Here is a 23,537-nt window from a genome sequence, read left to right on the forward strand (position 1 = left end):
GTTGTCAAGGGTTTCATTTTACTTGATCCCCAATCAATGCCCACAGAAACAGAAGTCAAAAAATCAAATGATGTGGTACCTTGAGCAGATCAGCTGCAAAGACATCTTTAAAACATAAAAAAAGCAAAGATATCACCTTGAGAACTAAGATGCACTGATTCAAGCCATGGTATTCTCAGTTGCCTTATATGCATGCAAAAGTTGGACAATGAATAAGGAATCCAAAGAAGAATTGATGGCTTTAGATTATGTTGCTGACAAAGAATATTGACTACACGATGCACTGCCAGAAGAACAAATCTGTAGAAGTATAGCCAGAATGTTCCTTAGCATGAGAATGTACTTTACACATGTTATCAGGATGGAGCAGTCCCTAGAGAAGAACATCATGCTTAGTAAAGTAGAGGGTAGGGTCAGCAAAAAAGAAGATGACGCTCAGTGAGATGGATTGACTACAACAATGGGCTCAAACATAGCAACAATGGTGAGGAGGTATAGGAGCAGGCAGGTTTTCCTTCTGCTGTATATATGGTTGCTATGAGTCACAACCAACTCAATGGCAGCTAACAACAGGAATCTTTACAGAAGTAGACTGCTACATCTTTCTCCTGCAAAGGCAGCTCAAGGTTGAACAGGTCATCTTTCAGTTAACCAAGTTCTTAACCATTGTGCCACCAGGGTACCTTGTTAGATGCAACAAAGAGGCAATAATTGACAGAATCCTTTAGGACTAAGAAAGAAATGGAGGAGACACACATAGAGCCAATCAATTTATTTGTTTTGTTTGGGCTTTACAAAAGAAAAAACAGTGTCTTAATTATCTAGTGCTGCTATCACAGAAATACCACAAGTGGAGAGCTCTAATAAAAAACATTAATTTTTTATCTCACATCTAGGAGACCAGAAGTCCAAATTCAGGGTGCTAGCCCTAGGGAAAAGGGTTTTTTCTCTCTTGGTTCTGATGGAATGTCTTTGTCTCCTTTTGACATCTGTGGTTTGATGCTCCTTGGAAATTCCCATGGATCTTGTCACTGATCTTCCTCTGGATCTATGAGGTTCTCAGCATAGGGGATCCTGGGTCCAATGAATGCACTTCTTTCTTGGTGGCAGAAAGAAAGAATGCATTCATTGGACCCAGAAAGAAAGAAGTGCATTCATTGGACCCTCTTCTCTGCTTGCTTCTCTTATAAGATAAAAGGTGATACAGGACACACCCAGGGTAACACCCATTACACATTGGAACAAAGCAGCAACCTGAGCAAGCGTGTTGCATCCCACCATGTCCCCCTTACAATTTATTGGGTGATCAAATCAGATGGCACCATGGTGATAATCACTTCATTATATAACTGCCAAGTTACATTACATAACTATCAAGCCACTGAGAATCATGGCCTAGCCACGTTGACACATGTTTTGAGGGCACACAGTTCAACCCATGACAAAAAGCTGTTCAGTTAACTTCAATAGGAAGTCAGGACCGAGCCCACCTCCTCACCTGGTCCCTCAGAACAGTGATGTGGAATTACTTGCGGATCCTTCCTTGACTCTTTGCCACTGTCTCTATGGAGTTTCTGAACAGCTCAGAAAGGATATTCCCTCCTCTAATCCTGATGCTAGGAGTCCTGCTGGTTCTGTGGGTAAGCATGTGCCTGCTATCTGAAAGGTCAAATCCACCAGCCGCTGTGGGAGAAAGTTGTGGTTTCCATAAAGATTACAGTGTTTCCATAAAGATTACAGTTTTGGAAACTGTACAGGGAAGTTCTACTCTGTTCTGTAGAGTCACTATGTGTCTGAATTGACTCACTGGCAATGGGTTTGGGTTGTTTTGTGTTTTGCTTTTTGTAAACCTGATGCATTTGGTTCACTGGATTCTAATGAAATTTGCAAATCTAAAAATCAGCCAGTGAAACCACTAGAGATCACAGCAATCTGCAACTAATAATGAGGATGGCTCATGATGGGACAGTGCTTACTTCCCTTGTACAAAGAGTCATCGTGAGTTCAGAGTCTACTTTATGGTAGTTAAGAAGAACAACCTTGCTCATGCTAAGCTTGTCCGTTGGATTGAGTAACTCTTACTCTTTAAGAGCGAACTTTTCATCCACACAACTGTCACGGTGATGGGGAAAACAGAGGGAAGAATGCAGGGTAACTTAGATATTATTATTTTTTTCCAGAGTTGAAGAAAGTTCCGAGCAACATTCCACCAGATATTGTTAAACTTGACTTATCATACAATAAAATCCACCAGCTTCGACCCAAAGAGTTTGAAGATGTTCATGAGCTAAGGAAATTAAATCTTAGCAGCAATGGCATTGAATTCATAGACCCTGGTAAGTTCCACTGAATAGACCTTTGCAGGTGACAGGTGTTCTTTGATTTTTCCTTTGACAGCATGTATAATAAATACAGCTTGTTGTTTGTGTTTCAGTAAATAATAAAAAGTATTAACTTTAAATTAAGCATGAACTTTTAATTGGACAGCTTATCACTACGCAAATATTGCCAAAATGTTTGCTGAAGTACAGTATATAATTTCATATGCTACAATTGACCTAAATAGTTAAGAAGTATTTTTCAGGACACATGAAGAGAATAAGAAGTAGTCAGAGGATAGTAATACGTAGAGGTAAATTCAGATTTGTCATTTTCTTTATCACTAAATATCAATTTGATTAAAGTAAATTTGTTAACAATCCACTAAACAGTAAGCTCATAAATTAAGATAAAAAGTATTCAAAGCAGAATCAGACATATCAAATCCTAGCTCAAGAGCAAACCTCTTTTTCATCTTCCAGATCCCTTCTCTGTTTTCCAACCAAAGGCTCTAGCAAAGATGCGTTTAGCAAACTAAGTAAGCTCACTGGAATTGGAAAGAACTGAGAATTACTATGATATTGATCTGATTTCTAACATACATAGATAGCACTTATTCTTGCCCAATTCTATTTCAATGTGAAAAATACAATCCACAAAAAAGATTATTAATACTATTAATAGAACTGTTTATGTTATAAACATTATAAGTAACTTGTCTCTTCTATTTTTCTTATTGAAAATTTAATAACCATTGATTTTAACATTATAGAAGTGAAAATCAAGACTGAAAGTTCTGGAGTGACAAAAGTATATTTAGCATTAATAACATCTTTTTAAAGTATTAGGAAATCATGATTTCATAAATTTCCCAAGGAGACAATATGATGCGCTTATAACTTAGCCTGGTGGGTAGTATAAACTGGGGAGTATCTTTCAATTGTGCAGTCAAGAGAGTGGGTATTTCACAGTAAGTAAGAATATACTGCAGACATCCTCTTCTCCCAAATGGAATGCCCATCATATTAGGGTGCATGTCTATCTCTGGTAGTCAACCTGCATAAATCCAGGCCAAGATGACAATGTGGATGTGGAGAGAGAGGCCCTCTCCCGCTCCCAAAGCACAGCAGGAAATGGCTCCTAGATGTCAGGCTCCTCCTGGCACTGTGTTCCAGAGCCATAGTTTACTGTTCAAAGTATCAGTACAGACAAGAGACTGACATTGGAGTAATTATGTTGTTGTTGTTGGTAAGGACCATCGAGCCGGTTCCGGTCCATAGCAACTCTGTATAGAGTTTCCAAGGAGTGGCTGGTGGGTTTGAACAGTTGACCTTGTGGTTAGCAGTCCCATGCTACATTGACGCACCACAACTCCAAATAGTTATTATATGGCCTCTGAAATTCAAGTGAACTTACAAAGTAGCGGATAGCAGTATAACAATGTTTTCATTAAAGCAGATGTGGCACTGTAGGATAAGCACTGGACTGCAAGGTCAGTTTGAACCTCAAGGTCAGCAGTTCAAATTCACCAGCTGCTCCTTGGAAACCCTATACAGGGTCACTATGAGTCAAAACCATAGAAAAAAATGAGAGAAAACAATGCAGAGAGGCTAAATAGTACCATGAAATGGATTTGCTTTACTACAGGTGATGTTTTCCAACATCAGTTCTGAATTGCCCACAGTTACTAAGATCCCTTTTTGATCTTCCATTCTTGTTGTTGTTAAGTGCCATCGAGTCGGTTTTGACCCATAGCGACCATGTATAGGGTTTCCAAGAAGCAGCTGGTGAACTTGAACTGCTGACCTTGCAGTTCAAATGGCTTTGCAGTCTAGCGCATTAACCCACAGCGCCACACCAGGACTCCTAAAGACATTGAAATCTTACACTGGTGTGTTTTCCTGGTTGACACCCAATGTGTTCTCTGTTCTTAGCCCTTCCCATTGCTGTTGAGTGGGTTCCAAGTCATAGGACCCTATAGGATAGAGCAGAACTGCCCCGTAGGGTTTCCAAGGTTGTACATCTTTCTTATGTGGAGCAGCTGGTGGGATAGAAGCACAAATGTTTGGTTCAAAGCCAAGTGCTTACAACTGCACCCCCAGGGCTCCAGTTTAGTCCCATGAAAGACTTCTACATTATCAAATATGTATTGAGCACCTACCAAATGCCAAGCAATTCACCTGACACTTTCTTCTAGAACAAAAGACATCTAGAACATAAGGCTAAAATGACCTGAAGGAGCTTTAAAATAAAAGACTTATATTCCCTAGCCTTTGAGAAAAACACTGTCAAAGTAGGCTTACTTTAATGATGTATGTTGGTAGTTATACAAACGCAACCAGAGTGCCAGTCTTTAAAAGGCATGAATAACAACCAAGTAAAATGCCAGACATTGTTGCAGAAAGGGAAAGAAGACACTCTGCTTAGGATTTTTACCTCCTTTAAATTACACATGAGAACTAGTTTTCCAAAATGCCAGAATACATATGGTTTAAGTAACAACTATAAAGCTTTCAAAATAAAATCTCAGAATGTTTACACATGTGTCCAATCTGAAGGGCTGACTTTTTTTTAAGAAAGTAAATTTGTGAGACTCAGAGTTTTAGGAAATTGAAAATTTTTTTAAGAAGTAGATATTCAGAGCTATCATAACAAAGGCTGGGTTTTTGCCACCATCCCTCAGTTCTCAAGCCATTGTTTTATACCAAAGTTGTTCTTTGAAAAGTACTCCTTTTAGGGGTTATTATGGGCTGCTAAAGGACCTCTGTAGCATAGTGGCTGTGAATTGGGCTGCTAAACTCAGGGTCAGCAGTTCGAAACTACCAGCTGTTCCACGGGAGAAAGATGAGGCTTTCTGCTCCTGTAAAGATTTATAGTCTCGGAAACCCTGTACCTCACTATGAGTCAGAACCGACTGCACAGCACATAACCACCACCACCATGGGCTGCTAACCTCAAGGTTGGCGGTTTGAAACTACCAGCTGTTCCGCAGGAGAAAGATAAGGCTTTCTGCTCCCGTAAAGATTTATAGCCTCGGAAACCATGTGCAGGGTCACTATGAGTCAGAACTGACTCCATGGTACTTAACAACAACAACAACAACAACAACAACATGGGTTTTAAAGAAAAAAATATATGAAAATTGTTAATGGGATTTGTCTGAGAACACATTTTCCAAACTCAATATAAGGACACTGTGTGCTCTAACAAGAGTATTTTTAAACAGTAATGAGAAACATGTCTGAAACACAGGCAGTCCCCATGAACAAGATCCATTTCTAGTGTGTATTTAAGTCAAATTTGTAGTTAAGTTGAAACAGGTGTATATGGTTCCTATTTAACTTTACTTTAGATCAGGGATGGGGAACGTCCGGCCCTCGGGCCATATAAAGCCCTCAAAATCATTTGGTCTGGCCTTGCCAAGGCAACTAAGTTCCAGTCATCCCATTGTTGTTTTTATGTGCCGTGATGGAATTGGTTCCGACTCATACTTGTACAGGGTTTCTGAGGCTGTAAATCTTTACGGGAGCAGAAAACCTCATCTTTCTCCTGAGGAACAGCTTGTAGTTTCGAACTGCTGACCCTGAGGTTAGCAGCCCAATTTGTAACCACTATGCTACCAGAGCTCCTTACCATTAGGGGTGAGTTAATTAGATGTTTGACCAGATATAGCAGGCTAATTTTTAAGTTGGTAATTCTGTATGGCCCGCGAATGATGTTACAAATTTCCGCAGAAAAAATGTTCTCCACCCCTGCTTTAGTGCAAGAAAAGGCTTGAAGCCTTTTCAATGATTTAAAAATGGCTCATGCAGCAAGTGAAAGTGATGGTGAGGAAGAATTTGTTGCAAGTAGGGGTTGGTTAGATGGTTTCAAAGTGAGGATAAATTTACATAACATCAATGTATGGCAGGCACTGAGAAGTTGCCCAGTAAATTGAATGAACAAAATATTTGACATCAGGATTGGCCCCTATATCCTGTATTATCTTGTTGGCTCACATCAACTTAATAGGGATAATTTCAGCTTAGAATCCTTTGCTCTAGGAGGAAAAGGAGAGCTTTCTGTTGTTTTGTTTGTATTTTATGTGTTTAAATATTTGTTTTAATCATCTACCCCCTTCAACCGAATTAAATCCATATGAATTCAAAGTTGATCGATACCACAGTTTGCTGAAACATGTCCAGATGCTTTCAAAACATTGGTACAATTGTTTGCTTTTGGACTTTACAGGAGCATAACCCCCTACCCCATCCCCAAATTGAGAGAGGCTGCTTTCTCGATATTTTCAGAATTTACTGATATCTGGAGCTGTCAAATGTTTGACATATTTTTATTTTTCTAATGCATTTAGGTTTTACATTTGAAATATTTTCCTAATTCTTATCCTTTATTGTGGCATCTTTCCAGGGAATGAAAAAAAAAAAATTCACATATGCCCCAAATGTTTTTTTAGAGGTAATTTAAAATGGATTTTTTTTTTTTTTTGCATAAAATATATTCTAGTCCGTCTAATCAAGGGAAACACTTTGAGTAAAAACATATTTCAGAGTTTTGCATCTAGACATGTATACACCATATGGTTGCATTTACCTTACTCGTTGGTTTAATGAATATTTTCTGTTTATAGCTGCTTTTGTAGGGCTCACACATTTAGAAGAGTTAGACTTATCAAATAATAGTCTGCAAAACTTTGACTACGGAGTATTGGAAGACTTATACTTTTTGAAACTCTTGTGGCTCAGCGATAACCCTTGGAGATGTGACTACAACATCCACTACCTGTACTATTGGTTAAAGCATCACTACAACGTACACGCTCATGGTCTGGAGTGCAAAACGCCTGAAGAATACAAAGGGTGGTTTGTGGGGAAGTACATCCGGAGCTACTATGAAGAATGCCCCAAAGACAAGTTACCAGCGTACCCTGAAACATTCGACCAGGATCCCGAAGATGATGAATGGGAAAAACTACATCGGGATCACACAGCAAAGAAACAAAGTGTAAGAATCATTATTGTGGGATAACTCAAAACTGGCTCTGGTGGTAGCTTGTTTTGTATTTGCCATACTAGTGTCAGAGAATCTTGTGTTTACATTCTGATGAACCGTGTTGCCTATTTATGCAGGATCATCCAGCTAAAGGAGGGGTGTCTTTAATTATTATTGTTGTTGTGCAGACTGTAGTAACCAAGGGAGTATGCTCATCCTGCTTGCCTGTCTGTCTGTGGAGCAGCCTGGCATGACACTTGGATTCCACACTGGTAACCTGCAGGATTTGGGTCCTAATGATGACATTAGTAGTTCATAATGTGCTGTATACATGTTTTTGCTGCTTTTGAAAATAATAATAATAAAACTCGGTTCATTTTTATATGCCTTTGGATGTGAGTTTGTAGATACCCAAGGATGATAAAAATGAAGACACAAATACTCAGTCATAATGAAATGTAATCCTCCCACTTAACCTTTCCACTATGTCAGTGTATGTGTTGAATCTGTTTTCATTTCTGCTTACTGTGCATTCCAAAATGACTTCCTAATAAACCCCAAACTCTGTCACTCTTAGCTGATCCTTGCAAAAAAAACACTGTCAGCTAGACCTGAACGAGAATTTATTTGAAGCAACCAATCGAGAATATGAGAATTATATGGGAGTCTGGTCAGCAGATGGGACTCTGAGAAGTAATTGAAGCTGGTGTGAATTAGGATCCCTCAAGCTGTATAAATGCCAGTGATGTGCAAACAGTTTTGTACTTTGAGCAAGATTCAGACTCAGAAGCCACTTGTCCGTGGGGAAGGGTCTACTACATAAATATGCCAAGGAGCATAAAATGAATGGTGAAATTAGGATTCAGGGTAAGGATCTGGGATGAAGTAGAATCAAACAAGAAGTTATATCAGAAACAACTAACTGAGGGAGTGGACCATACCCTAGAGAAACAGATCACCAAGAAAAAAAGAGAAATATTTAGAGAGTGTAATGCCCTGACTTCATCTGTTTGCAATTAAATGTTGATTATATTCTACATAGAAAGATAAAGTAAAAAGAAATATGTATCTGCCCTTAGTGAAACACATCATTTTTTTCTTTTCATGCTGAGTTGGACACATTTTCATTTTTTCATATCCTGGTACTACTACAAAGCTTAACAACTGGTCTTATTTGATACTTGTATAAATTCTCTCAGCATAGAAGATGATATGCTACAAATGTTTCACTTCTCATTTTTACAAGATCGTAAACTTTAAATTTACCAAGATTTAAAGTTTAGGTAGCTTGAACAAAGCCTCAGCTGACAGGTAGCAGGACCAGGCTCCCGGTCAACCTAGGTCTTTTCTACTGTCGAGGGCTGCAGAAGATTCTGAAAGTTACCTATGGCCCATGGCTACCTGGTGTCAGAACCTTCCAGAACCAGAATCAAAAAGAGTGGTGGTAATGTGCCGTGGAATTGGTTCCAACTCATAGCGACCCTGTACAGGGTTTCCGAGGCTGTAAATCTTTACATGAGCAGAATGCCTAATCTTTCTCCCACAGAACAGCTGGTAGTATGGAACTGCTGACCTTGAGATTAGCAGCCTAATTTGTAACCCAAACTGTTAAGCCTTTCTTCACAGGAATATCCAGGAGAGAATCTGGCAGAAATCTTTGATTTAAGTCATTTAAATCAACAGGAACCAGAATACTAAGGGGCAGGAAGCTGGAAGAATTGTCAGAGCTAGTAGTTCAGAAAATTGCAGGTATTGTAAGATTCCTATCTCTCAGCAAGGAGCCCTGGACTTCAATGAACCCCAAGGTTGGCAGTTCAAGTAAACCAGCCACTCCTCGGAAACCCTATACAGGCTCACTATGAGTCAGAACTGACTCAACAGCTCTCAACAATAACAACCACCACTTAGCAAGGAGCCCTGGTGGTGTAGTGGTTAAGTACTCAGCTGCCAAACAAAAGATCAGCAGTCCAAATCCACTCACTAGCCACTTTGCAGAAGAAAGATGTGGCAGTTCGCTTCTATTAAGATAAGCAGCCTTGGAAACCCCATTAGGGTCCTTACGAATTGGAATTGACTCCACAGCTACAAGGTTTAACCTCCATCTACTTTACCAGTGGTATGTTAGGTCAGGAGTGGAGTCTTAGAGACGTTCATCCATGCATGACTCAATAACATGAAAATCCCCACAGCTGTGAGGCATTCGAGGTTGTGGCAGAGTATGAAGTGTTACCAGAGAAATGGAACAAATTCATTTACTGTTGTTCAGGAGCTCTTAGAGTGGAAATTTAAGGACTTGGGACCTGAAACAGCCAAGAGTTGATGGTGGAGAAAATCCAAGAGGACTTCAGTAGAAGACCAGAGCCACAAAGGGAGGCATGAGGGCACCGGGAAGAAATGAAGACAGTTCATCTTAGTCAGATAAAGGGCTATGTTACTCTCTAGTTTAACTTTTGGAGGTTATTTGGGGGTTTTATTGGTTGTTTTTTATATTCAGTTTCATCCCCAAGGATCTATTTGGAAATAAAGTGTAGAACACAATGCAATAGAAATCGATCCAAGCCATCCATAATTCAGTTGGAGTTGCTAGTATATCTCAAGGCCAAAACTGAAGTATATTATTTGATAGATTAAGATCTGCTCTGCCTCTGAATTCAGGTTTATACTTTTCTAGGGAAACATATTTGATAAGGGATTGAATGAACAGTTAGGCACACCCTCTTCTCCAAAGTTCCTATTTGATAGTTGCTTTAATAATTTGCCTTTGGACTACCTTTCTGCTCAGTGGATGAAGTGAGGATTTTTTTTTTTAATAAGCATATTTTATGGTAGTCAAATATGAAAATTCAGAGATAATATGAGTACATCATTTGAACATGTATGAACAATATCACTTAAGTGTTTTGATAAAATAAGCTCTTTCCATTTCTTCCTAGTCCTGATTTTCTGAAGTTATTAGCATTTACTGTAAAATGAGGCCTCCTGAGTCCTAAGCCTGAGTCAGCTCTGACCTAATAATAGATGAACTTACTTTTGCTAGCAAAAGGAAAAACTAGTACTCTTGCCAAATGTTTGTGAAAATGTTTTAGCATACACTCTGCACACTTAGCTATCACAATATTATGAGAGACATTGCTCTCCCAGCCTTCTAAACATTTAAGACATCATTTAAAGTGAATTCTCTTCTAAAGTCTTTGTACACATAAGGTTCACAAATACAACTGTTATAGTCATTCAGCCAAACAGCCCAAAGATCAGCCAATATTTATCTTCAGTCAACAAGCAAAACTCCTTGCCATTAATAATTCTAACCACGCCAAGAGATGCACTTAACTTCACTAGCAAGAAGAAAAGCTAAAAAAAACATCTATGAGGTTGACTTTTACCCTTTTTTTGTGGGGGAGGGGGTTGGGGAGGAGTAGAAGTGAAGGGTAAGATTGGGACTATGGATACCTCTTAGCTAGGACCTTGTCGCTGTAGGAGTTTAATGCTGCCATTAAGTAGGTTCTGATTCAGCAACCTTTTATAGCATTTCCCGGGAGTGGCTGGGGGGTTTGAACCATCAACCTTGTGGTTCAAACCGATCTTGCAGTCAGGTATTGTATCCCACAGTGCCACACCAGGACTCCACCAGAAACCCGATAATCAGGGTCTTAAATGATTAGGCCTATTGCTATTAAATACCCCTTAACAACAACAATAAGAATTTCCATGAAAGTAAAAGGAAGTGGCTGTTAGAGAAGGTACCACCTAACCTTTACCTCCAAGGTAGGTTGTACCCTGGCAGAATTGTATACAGACCCAACCCAGAAGATTTCAAATGGCCTTTTTTTGTTTTGTTTTTTGCCCTATGGGTTCTATAAGAGTCAGAGCTTCTTTAGCAAGATGCTATATTTCTAAATTTAATAGTAATAATAACTCCAAGGTATTAAATCCAGTAAGAGCTGACCAGATTATGAGCACTTTAATTGCTTATAATTGACTTCCATATGTTCTAAGACTATAACCAAGTAATCTTTCTATTTATACTTTTCTTTGTATGTGTTTAATCAAAGCATAGGAAAGGGATAAATCATTTTAATAGGATATACTTACTGACAGATCTCAATGTTTTTGGTTTGAGAAAACAACCACGAAAATTCAAATGCAGCACGTTTAGACGCCACCTTTGCAAAGTAGACACCACATATTTATCGATAGGCATACATTTTAGAGTGGAAAAGTCAATCTAGAAAGAATAAACAAGAAGCATTAAGAAATGAGAAATATCTGTTTCAGGTTCAAATTAAAAATATTCTAAAGTACCGAATACTGACACCATTCATCTGTCAGATTGTTGTTGTACTGTTAGGCCTAGCTGTTGGTATTTCAACTGCCAGAAGTGTTACCAATGGTGGACAGGTTTCAGATTTCTTCCTAAAACAGACTAGGAAGAAATGGTCCATTTCTGGAAGAGAAGTCACAAAAAACCTTACGAATAGCACTGAAACATAGTCTGATATAGTGCTGGAAGATGAACCACTCAAGTTGGAAGGTACTCACAGTATCACTGGGAAAGAGCTAGCTCATCAAACTAGAGTCAACCTGTGGTCCCATGATTTACTTGATCTGGCTCACTGGGTAGGATCGTGCAGAGTGAGTATATCCTCTTTTCCTGATGGGTCTGGGTAAGAGACAGTGGGGGAAGATGCTGATGGAATTGTATGAGTCAGTCATGATTGACTGTTAACAGGGTTAATTTGTGATTGTAAAACTTGGATATCTAAAGAGGGGATTGGCGAATTTTTCTGTTTCCACCTTTTAGGCATTGTGAATAGTGCTGCAGTGAATAATTGTGTGCTTGTCTTTTTTGAGTCTCTGCTTGTATGATATTTAAATCTAAATAACCATAATCATTTATGCCATTAGTCAATGCTGTAACAGCAGCATTTTCCCTGTTGTCTGAAGTCCAGGCAACAGGTTACTTCACCACCCTTCCTTACTTGCTAACGATGAAAGAATTAATGATATCATGTGGTCAGACTGACCAATAAATAGGTGACTTTGGGCCATTCTTCAGAAATTCTAAAATAGCCACAAAGAAACTAAGAAGAGTTGGCAAGTTCAGGGATCTAGCTCTATAATGAACTCATCATCTTTACGTTCCATTCTTGGCTGCGATGTTATATTCTTACCCTGAACGTCAACTGCTGAAAGAGAATATTCTGTGGAAAGATCCTGCAGTCAGCCAAAGCTTCCATCTTAGCTCACAAATTAGGTATTCTTGTCTAAGTTCATTTTTAGTCAAATGCAGTGGTTCTCAAACCATGCATCAGAGTCATCTGGAGAGATTGTGAAAACAGATTACTGGATGCTACCCTCAGAGATTCTGATCTCAAAGACCTGGGATGGGGTCCAGGAACTTGTGTTTCCAAGTTACTGGCTGATGCTAATGATGATGGTCCTGGGACCACACTTTGAGAACCACTGGTTTAAAGTATTGAATCTCTTACGTATGTGACATATTAGAGGTGTTAATTTTTGCCTTTGAAAAATCTATTTAAAAAAAGGAAAAAAAAATGATTTCAAATGATCTGGAAGAGAAAGAATGTGCATAATATTAAGATCAGGGCAGATTCTTCAGAAACCTGACTAGAGTTATAAAAAAAAACAACAACCAGTGTTTCTGTCCAGAATCTCATTGGGTAAGACAGCAAATATGATCACATGACAGTGAATAATAAAGCCAGAATAAAAAGATAAATTCAGCATATTTTTCTTTCCACAATTGTGTGCTGCCCCTTACCTTCAATTATTTCATCTTTATTTGTGAATTTTCAAATGCAGTACCTTTGTAAACAAACACTTTTAGCACAAAAAAATAACATTGTTGAGAAGACAATGAGAAATTGAGTGTTCACAAACTTAACTTTTTAGCTGAAAACTTCAGTGTTACAGTATATCAAACAGTCCTGGCCACTAGGAGCACACCAGTATCTCTGTGCTCTTCAATTGTGTATACTTTAGTTTAAGAATGGTGTGGGGGTGACATCTGACCACCTATGATTTCATAAGGGGGGTAGAAGAATCAAACTCAATATCAGCCCAAAGCCAAATTCTATGAGGCTGAGATCAGAGATACCTCCTCCAATCTTCCTTACCAGTTCTGTCACCAACTGTCTCTCTCACAGCGCTCTACTTCTCTGCTGGGTTCAATAATTCATTGTAATGGACACACAGAACTCACAGACAATACTCACTATTACGGGGCTTATTAGGGATTTAACAGGTTAAAATTCAGGATCAGAAATATTCATAATCCAGTCATTTGATCTCAAGCACCACTTCTCAGCCATGCCCAAAGGCAGGCCTGTCTCTGGTCCATGGCCTCTCAGTGACATCTCCTTGTGGCCTCTCCCTTATTTGGGCACTGCTCATAAATGCCCAAAGGATGCTCCACTCTGCCATAAGCCTCAGCCTGAATGGGCTCAGCTCTAGCTCTGTGGGTCAGCAAACCTCCCTCCCTTAATTAAGTGCCTGGAGGCACCCCTTTCCACAAGCAAGTCTCCTACCCGAAGGCGCTCAGTTTTATTCACTCTATATATAGGATGAGAACCCACAGCCCTGTCTTGTGCTCTAACTCTTGGTTCTGCTGTTACCACTCCTCTGGTGTCACAGCTCTCTGTCTCCTGGATCAAGGAGGTTCAGCACACAGGGATCTGAGGTCTTATCCAGGGCTGGGGAACATCTAGCCCACAGGCTGTATGGTGGTGGTGGTTATGTGCAGTGGAGTCAGTTCTGACTCATAGCAACCCTGTACGGGGTTTTCAAGGCTGTAAATCTTTACAGGAGCAGAAAGCCTCATCTTTCTCCTGTGGAACAGCTGGTAGTTTCAAACTGCTAACTGTGAGAGTAGGAGCCCAACTCATAACCACTATGCTACCAGAGCTCCTTTCAGGCAGTATAAGTAAGGCCCACAAAATCATTTAGTCTGGCCCTGACAAGGCACCCACAGCTTCAGCCATCACATTAGGGGTGAGTTAATAAATGTTTGATCAAATATAGCAGGCTAATTTTCAAGTTGATCATTTTGTATGGCCTGCGAAGGATGTTATAAATTTTGACAGTAAAAAGGTTCCCCACTGCCTGTCTAAAGGATGCAATCCACTCCTGGTTCTTCTTTCTCAATAGTAGTGAGATCCGCTATCCCTGCTGCTGAGATACAGGATGGCAAAATTGACCAATCCCCGCACTAGAGTTCTATATACCATATTTGCATGGCCCCGCCCAGTTATTTGAGGGGCATTACAAAGACTAAGGCTAAAAGAGTCATACCAAATAATTCACTGCAGCCAAACTACCTCATGATCCAGGTACACTGAGATCACATTATTTTCTCTACAATGATCCTCTCAGAAGTATGAGCTATGAAAAGACCATTACAAACCACTGTCTTTTCTATAGACAAGGAAGCAGTAATAGTCTGTACTCATATCAAGAAGAAAGATATTAATAATGAGCCCCGTATGGGCTCCAAACCACTCAGTATAATGAGGCTTCCTGTTTTAGTCCAAAGATAATACTAAATGTATTCACATCAATTAAATTAGAAAACATTAATAATGTGTTTCTTAGGATAACATTACTGTCTTTTCTAGCTCTTCCTTTGGGCTTGTGCCTGGACAAAAGGAAAACAAAGCACCTGTAGCTGGTGGTTTCCCAGGGGAGCAGGAAGGAAGGCAGCCCTCCTACACTTGTCTCTACAGAGTCCATTTTCCTTTAATAGCTAGGATAAGAAATGGGACTCAAATTGCACATACTTACAGCATTCCACAATGAACTTGTTTGTGTCATTAACATCCAAGAATGACAGACTTGACCACATGCAATCAAATCTCTTATACTGAGGTGTCGGAAAATCTAAACACAAGGAAAAGAAACAGAGACCTTTGAAAAATATGTGAATTTTGATGTAACTTCCTTTTAGCACTTCTGTGTTAATAATGTAATACTTACACATTGCAGCAGCAGGTGTTTAAGTACTGGACTTTTCTCTGAAGATAGGAATTTTATATGAAATACTGAAATGCACCTATGAAAGCCTTTGCTATAATACTAGACTTTTAATTTATATATAATCCTAGGGAATTAGTGAACTGAAATGCGTTTGTGAATACAGTCTTCTGGTGAGGAAATTAGGCTGATTTGTTTTATTTCCTGGAGCATTCTACTAAAAAATGAATAATTCACCGTCAAAATGCCAAGTGTTCTTTGTGGGCCTTTTTACTCATTAAGGAAATATTTTATCCTGTTTATTCAAGGGCTGTTCTTAACAGTTATATTTGTGGATCTGGATGTTCACAATCACAACAGACAAACTTTGTGTTCACTGTTACCTAGAGAATCAAGATCTCATGTGAAGCATTTTAAAATAAATTTATAATGAATGTGGAAAAAAACCAAATAAGTTCCCTAAATAGTAATTAGTACATGAAAGGCATCTAATAATTGTTTGCTGATGAATTGAGTTCTTTTTAAAATTATAGGACTCCCGGTAAAAATAAACAAACTCAGCTTTGTTCTGTTTCTGACAAAATTGAAGACTAGAAATACTGGAAACCCTCTTGACACAAACCATCAGTAAATGCTAAACATTAAAAAAACTTTTAAAAGCACACTTTATAAACTGAGTTTTCAAAAATGTCAGGGAAATCTTTAGGATCCCAATCCTTGTAAACGCAGACTGGTAATATGGTGCTATGCTGTACTTAGGAGGACAGTGGCTCTGTAGGATCAGCACTGGGCTGCACCTCAGTAGTTCGAGCCCACAAGCTGCTTCACAGGAGAATGATGAGACTTTCTGCTTCTGCAAAGAAACAGCTTCAAAAGCCCAATAGAGGGTTGCTAGGAGTCGGTAACACCTCACAGTACTTCACAACAACAACATGCTGCACTTGCTTGGGATGGAGGAGCAGAGGAAATCATTGCTACTTTTCTTAACAAATGAATTAATTTCACTGGTTGTGAGGGGACCCTAATATTGTTGTCATTGAGTTACTTTCAACTCACAGCAACCCTAAAGGAAAGAATAGAACTGCCCACACAGGGCTTCCAAGGCTATAATAGTTACAGAAATGAACAGCCACATCTTTCCGCCTTGGAGCAGGTATTGACTTTGAACCACTGACCATTCAGTTAGAAGTCAACTGCTTAATCACTATGTCACCAGAGAATGTTGTTGTTCTTGTTGGTAAGTGCCATAGAGTTGTTTCCAACTCATTGCAACCCTATTATAGGGTTTCCAAGGAGTGGCTGGTGAGTTTGAACCTCTGACCTTGTGATTAGCATTTCAGCACTTATCTATAACAGCACATAGAATAATGTTATCAGGCCAATACGAATCAGGGAGTTGCAACTGAAGAGAGAAATAAATCTCGTATTATGAAAGAAAAAGCTAGGAGAAAAAAATCCATCTATAGGCAAAAGAGGAAATACGATTCCTAAACTAGATTGAAAAACAAATACTCCCCAGAGAACTTGTAAACCAAAAACCATGGTTTTTATATGTGAAAAACACAAGTTTTTACAGAAATCATGTAGGTTGAGATTTGCATTTTAATTATTATAGGGTCCAATTTGAGTTCCTTACTTTTGTAATTGGTTTTCACATATTAACACACAAAAAGTTTCCAAGCTGGTAACATCTCTGGGACATTTGGCAAAAATAAATACTATTTTATATAAAGAGACCATCCTCAAGCCCAACCTTACAGGATTTCCACTGACCCCACCAAAAATGAGCTTTCAAACAAAAATTACAAAACACAAGAGGGAAAAAACAAAACAAAAACAAAAACTCAACAAGGGTTAAAAGGAACAACAAAAAAAAATAGCTTCATGAATAAATTATAAGGTAGTGTTTATAAAAGCGTTAATACGAAAACAAGCAATAAAAAGAAGAAAACTTAAAGAATGTTGATTGCTGTTCTGGTTTTGGAGGCAGCAGAAGCAGAGTCAGGTAGGACAGGCTCTGTGGGGCAGGGGCTAAAAACCCAGAGAAGCTGCTTTCCTGGAACAGCGCCAGAGCTCTGGATCTAGCATAAGGTGCAGGGCGTCAGTTTCCCGCACCCACCAGTGAAAAAGTCACTGTATAAAGGAAAATATTGTGATTCAGAAATCACTTGGGACATGGGACTCTTTCTGTGGCCACCCAGCCTGGGCTGAGTTCAAAGGGCGGGGCCACAGCCAGACAGCCACAGTGAACCAGCTCTAAAAGCTGTGCAGTGACATTAGCAAAAGGAAGTGTGGGGGGAATCTACACATTTCTTCCTCCTCTTCCCTGTCCCACCCTCTCTGTCCAGCCCAGATGCTTTCAGGTGAGTGGACACACACCCCCAAAAGGGTCCAGCATTGAGTCAACAGTTTTCCCATGTCACAGAGAGGAAGAGCCCTATTAGTCCCATGGGCTGAATCTTTGGCAGTTGCTTATGACTTCTGACTCTGGGACCCAGTCCTAAAATTATCTTCTGCAGGACCCTTTACTCCTGCCTACCCAGCAGGAAAAAATGCAGGTCTGGCCAGACAGACAAACCATATGAACACTCTGTAAAACCCCAACATAAAAGGATGCAACTATTTCGAGAATTACACTATGCACACACAGATACCTAACTGACCTTCAGAGACAAAAATAGTAGACAATCTTTCTCCCATTATCTTCTCGATATCTATCTGTGCACCTCTAGGCTTGCCTGAGTAAGTGAACACTCCCACCCTCTGCTGGAGGTTTCTATGGTGAATGCACAATACGTGCACAGCAAAGGTGACTGACCAGTCGCCTATGGTTTTATTTTTGCTTTAGAGTGGTGGTTTTTGTCTCTGCTTTTATATTGCTTCTGGTTTTGGTCCTTTTAATCACACTTATTTCCTGGAGGTGGTTTTGAAAGAAATTTATTAAACTTTGAGATGATATATATCATGACCCAGAGATGTTACCACCATAAAACCACTGTACATGTGCAAGAAACTACATGTGCAAGAGTACTGACCACTGCAGTGTTTGCAAAAAGGAAAAATATGGAGCAACCTGAATAACCATCAGCAAGAAGCTGAGTCAATTGTAATATGGTCACTGAATGGAACTATATACAGCTGAAATAGAAGTACAGGGAACAACATGGGTAAATCTAAGAAACAATGTTGAGAGAGATAAAATGGCAGACCGTAGAAAGATCCATTAATTTTTTTAATATGCAAAAACTAAAATATAACTTCCTGCGGTAACGAATTACCATAAATTTAGTGGCTTAAAACAACATAAATTACCTTATAATCCTGAGGGTCAGAAATCCAAAATGGTCTCACTGGACTAAAAGCAAGGCATCAGCAGAGCTGTGTTCCTTCTAGAGGTTCTAAAGAGACTCTGTTTCCTTGTCCTATCCAACTGCTAGAGGCTGCCCACACTTAACAACTCATGGTCCCCATTCAGCCAGGATTGAATTGCTCCAGCTTCACATCTTTTCCAACTCTTTTGTCTTTCACATAAAAGGGCCCTAGTAATTACACTGGACCTACCCAGATAATCCATCATAATCTTCCCATCTCAAAATCCTTCATTTAGTCATATCTGCAACATATTCACAGGCTCAAAGGATTCTAATTTGTCTCTGTGTAAGGGAATGATAAACACTAACATTAAGAGAGCAGTTTTGCTCTGAGGGTGGAAAGGAAGAGTTCAGGAAGACTTCAATTGTATTTGTTTTATTTGTTTATTTGTTTTAGGCAGATTGGTTCATACACAGGTGGTTCAAGGTGTTCATTGTGTAATTAATACATTTTTTTATGTCTGGAATATTTTATTTTAAAACTTCCTTTTTTGTCCACATGCACAGCTTGTTGTTAAGTGACATCAAGTCAATTCCAACTCACAGTGACACTGTACAGGGTTTCTGGTTGCCACTCCAGGAGTCTATGCCACTAAGTAAGTCAGCCCATTGAAATGACCAAGAAGGCTTGGATAGGTATCATGGTAGACCAGGAGCTCTGAAAACTGTACACCTTTGCATTTGCTTTGCATGAGGGTAAGTAAAAAAGTATTGCTACTAAAGTTCCAATGTGCACAAGTTTATTCCAAACAATATTCTTTTTGTTGGGAAACCTAGCCCACCTACCCTGTAGCCCTGAACTTGCCCTTTCAAACATCTTTTTGTTCTTTAAGTTCAAAAATCATTTAAGAGGAACACAATTTGAGTCCCTCAAGGATGCCAAAACTGCCATTTTGACATGGTGTAAGTCAAAAAGCACTGAATTCTTCAGAGAAGGCTTAGAGATATGAAAGCACTCATTTCAGAAATGTATAGACCTAGATGGAGCCATATTGAGAAACAACCGGTTCATATTTTGATACTTTGGTTTAATAAAAGTTTCTATGATTTTGTAACAATATTTTTTCACTTCTACAGTAATTTTGAAGAGACAAGGAATACTATACCCAGAGAAGCAAACGAACTTTCAAAAAGAGAGGTAACAGCACAGAATCGCCGAAGTGTAGGACCACATTACTGAGAGCATATGGAATACAAGAACAAATAACGGCATCAGAGTTGTGTAAGAACACCTCCAAGAAAGAGAGAAAAATGAGGCAGGAAGGAAAGCCCTAAAAACAACAGCAAACATAGAAGTAAGTAATATAGAGTGTCACTAAAGAGAGCATCTCTAAGCTCCCTCAACACACATGTAGTGGACAGGGAAATCTAAGAGCATAGTGGCTCATAGTGGACCAGCAGGAAAGTCCAAAGTCACCGCTAATTCTCATCTACAAAATGAGTGACTGTGATGAGAAACCCCTCAAAACCTCTCCTCTATCTAAAATTTTGTCATTCATTGCCACTAGACTCATAATGTGTAACTGTAATGTTAAAAGAATTCATTAAATTCACTGAATAATTTGTCCACATTGTGTGATTACATTATTCCCAACTAAGAATTCTAACAAGATTGCTATATTTTTACACAAATAACTAATACGTGCATTATGCATTTTTTGCCAGCTCTGCCCTCCAATTTCCCCACCCCCACCTTCACACTCCCAACATATTATGGGATCACAAAGTCTCCTTTTTCTCCTGCGGAACAGCTGGTGGTTTCAAACTGCTGACCCTGAGGTCAGCAGTCCGATTCATAACCACTACACTCCATAGATCAATAGGTAGGTAGGTAGGTAGGTAGGTAGGTAGGTAGGTAGGTAGGTAGGTAGGTAGATAGATAGATAGATAGATAGATAGATAGATAGATAGATAGATAAAGAGAGCACATAGCATGCTTATGGAAATACTCATGGGACTCTCTTGGGTCCTCGCTTCCAAGATAACAAAGTAAAGGAGAAACAACAGTCATGCTGAAAAGGGCGGCGGCCACATGCAACCTATTCACTGCACGATCTTGGGCCCACTGCAAACCCAAAGACAAGGCCAGTAAGGAGTGTCTTTGTCGCATACGTGCTGCCCAAGCTGCCCGTGAAACTGCATTATTATGTGAGCTGTGCCCTTCACAGCCAAGTGGTCAGGAACTGCCCTGATTCAGACCTGCAGGTGCTACCCCACAACGGCCACCAAAGCCCTTAAAGATTTGAGCCCTTAAAGACTTAAAAAAAACTAACCTGCAAGAAAATGAAATGAAAATTAGACTTTATGGAAAAAAAAGAAAAGAAAATACTCTCGGGGAAAGGTATGATTGACAAAAAAATAAAAGTATTACATGTGAGGTGTTTTATGAAAAATATATAGTATATTAATTATAACAAAAACACATCTTTAATTGGAACTTGCATCTAGCTGCTAAATTTTTGCATAAGTGTTGACAGACATTTACGTAAAAGGTATATCTGCATTCTTGCCTACATGGTAGAGAAGAAAGGAATGATTAGAATAAAACCATATAATGTATTTTCCAATATGTGGGGAGTTACTAACTTATTATGGAGTCCTGGTGTGGCTCTGTGGGTTAATGCACCAGACTGCAAATCAGTTTAAACTGCAAGGTCGGCAGTGTCGCTATGGGTTGGAATCAACTCAACAGCACTAAACAACAACTAATTTATTAGCTGATTCCTTTAACACTTATTGCTAAGCACCTACTTATGACAGCTATTTCAAATCACTTCCATGGAACGTTGCCCAGACATATTTTTTTCCCAGACATATTTAAAAGCAGGTATTCCACACTTCAGTGTGAAATAAGCTATTGCAAAGCCTTTAAGTGCAATTAATACAAACGTACGCTTTCTCCTAATGAGTTGTGGCGTTGTTATATCATGCATGTTGAGCACATTATAACATGTACTCAAATATTCATATGAGTTTGAGAGTTTTAAAGCATTCATGTGAATTTGCATTTGGAAAAACTGTAATTCCACATGGAGAGTGCGTTTGTTGCCAGCATGGCAAACCTGGGAAGATCATCAAGCAGGAGAATGTGAATTCCCAGTTCAATTCCACAGGTGATTAAGATGCAGTTTTCTATATTGTTGTTGTTAAGTGCCATCGAGTTGGTTTCGACCCATCGCTACCCTAGATAGGGTTTCCAAGAAGCAGCTGGTGAGCTTGAACTGCCAACGTTACAGTTCAAACAGCTTTGCAGTCTAGCGCATTAACCCACAATGCCACACCTAAGACATCCTAATTCAAAAATGTGGCAAGGTATGACACAGAAGAAAAAGGGGAGTTTTTGTTTGTTTGTTTTTAATTTTATACTGCTGAAACTAGGTACTCTATAGAACACAATATGTGCCAGGGGGGAATGTGCATCTTCCTATGAAGAAAGAGCATTTAGTACTCCATGAACAAATGAGAAATTCAACAAAAGAAATGAAAGTCTACAGGATGAGAGAAATGGGGGCTGTACCAAAGAAGAGCATAGAGGAGCACCCCAAGCCAATGGTAGTCAAGATGACTTTGATTCATGGTGATTCCTTGTATGTCAGAGTAGAACAGTGCTCCATAGGTTTTTACCAGATCTTCCAATGTGCCTGAGGGTGGACTCAACATCCAACCATTTGGTTAGTGTTGTTGTTAAGTGCCATCAAGTTGGTTCCATTTCACAGTGATCCTGTACAGGGTTTCCAGCTGACCTCATTGGCTATTTGTACCACCCAAGGACTTCAGTGTGGGAAACCAAAAGAAAACATTAACAAGTACAGCAAGTCACCTCTTAGCCTACCAGAGTCAAAATGGGCACTGATGGTATAAATCCCAGTTGAGGAGCGACAGCTGCAAGAGTTTACTGAGAGCCTTCCTTGATGGGCTAGAGAACCTGCTGAGACTTTTCCAGCTCCCTACCCATTCCACTAAGGAGCTCTGGTAGCATAGTGGTTACGAATCAGGCTGTGAACCTCAGGGTCAGCAGTTGGAAACTACCAGCTGTTCCGCAGGAGAAATATGAGGCTTTCTGCTCCTGTAAAGATTTACAGCCTCGGAAACCCTGTACAGGATCGCTATGAGTCGGAACCGACTCCACGGCACATAACAACAACAACAACAACCCACTCCCCTGAAGTCCTGCTGTGGCACTATGGGAGACCTGTTTGGAGTTCTGGTGTGGTGCTGTGGGTTAATGGGTCAGACTGCAAAGCCATTTGAACTGCAAGGTCAGCGGTTCAAGCTCACCAGCTGCTCCTCAGAAACCCTATATAGGGTCGCTATGGTTTGGAACCGGCTCAACAGCACTTCACAACAACAACAACACACTCTCCAAGGAACTCCGGTAGCATAATGGTTATGAGTCAGGCTGCTAACCTCAAGGTCAACAGTTCAAAACTACCAGCTTTTCCACAGGAGAACCATAAGAATTTACAGCCTCAGAAACCCTATGCAAGGTCACTATGACAGGGTCGCTATGTGTAGGAAGCGACTCCATGACACATCACCACCACCACCCATTCCCACTCTTGCTGACTCATAAAGATGAATGACACTCAGAAAGACTTGAAATGGTTGTTGTTAGGTGCCATTGTTGGGATGGAGGGACTATGAAATGTTGGAAATAAATTGAAGTCCTAGGAACACAAAAGATACTCTGATTTTGACCTTAACTATAGAACTAAGACCTCTGGAAGGAAATCGACTGCAGACAGATTTCAGCTTTATTTAAGGAAAGACCTCTATGTTAATGACTTCTAGAAAATGACTATGATTCTCAGATTTTGTAATTTCATGTTTTCTAATTTTGTAAGCTCCCAAAGGAAAGAAATTGATCAA

At 39.5% G+C, this 23,537-nt stretch overlaps 2 protein-coding genes across 2 annotated transcripts in view; one reads left to right on the forward strand and one right to left on the reverse strand.

Annotated features, from left to right (window-relative positions):
- Positions 1 to 7,344, forward strand: part of LRRC17 (leucine rich repeat containing 17) — a 23,800-nt gene extending 16,456 nt beyond the window's left edge. Inside the window, exons 2-3 of the mRNA XM_006834363.1 lie at positions 2,181 to 2,336; positions 6,947 to 7,344. Coding sequence (XP_006834426.1) covers positions 2,181 to 2,336; positions 6,947 to 7,344 — 554 coding nt within the window. The remainder of the gene's footprint in view (positions 1 to 2,180; positions 2,337 to 6,946) is intronic.
- Positions 1 to 23,537, reverse strand: part of FBXL13 (F-box and leucine-rich repeat protein 13) — a 298,456-nt gene that overhangs the window by 161,349 nt on the left and 113,570 nt on the right. Inside the window, exons 9-10 of the mRNA XM_006834402.1 lie at positions 15,109 to 15,204; positions 11,401 to 11,533 (exon numbers count right to left, since the gene is read on the reverse strand). Coding sequence (XP_006834465.1) covers positions 11,401 to 11,533; positions 15,109 to 15,204 — 229 coding nt within the window. The remainder of the gene's footprint in view (positions 1 to 11,400; positions 11,534 to 15,108; positions 15,205 to 23,537) is intronic.

This window comes from Chrysochloris asiatica, unplaced genomic scaffold, assembly GCF_000296735.1.
Source record: "Chrysochloris asiatica unplaced genomic scaffold, ChrAsi1.0 scaffold00010, whole genome shotgun sequence".
NCBI classification, from domain to species: domain Eukaryota; kingdom Metazoa; phylum Chordata; class Mammalia; order Afrosoricida; family Chrysochloridae; genus Chrysochloris; species Chrysochloris asiatica.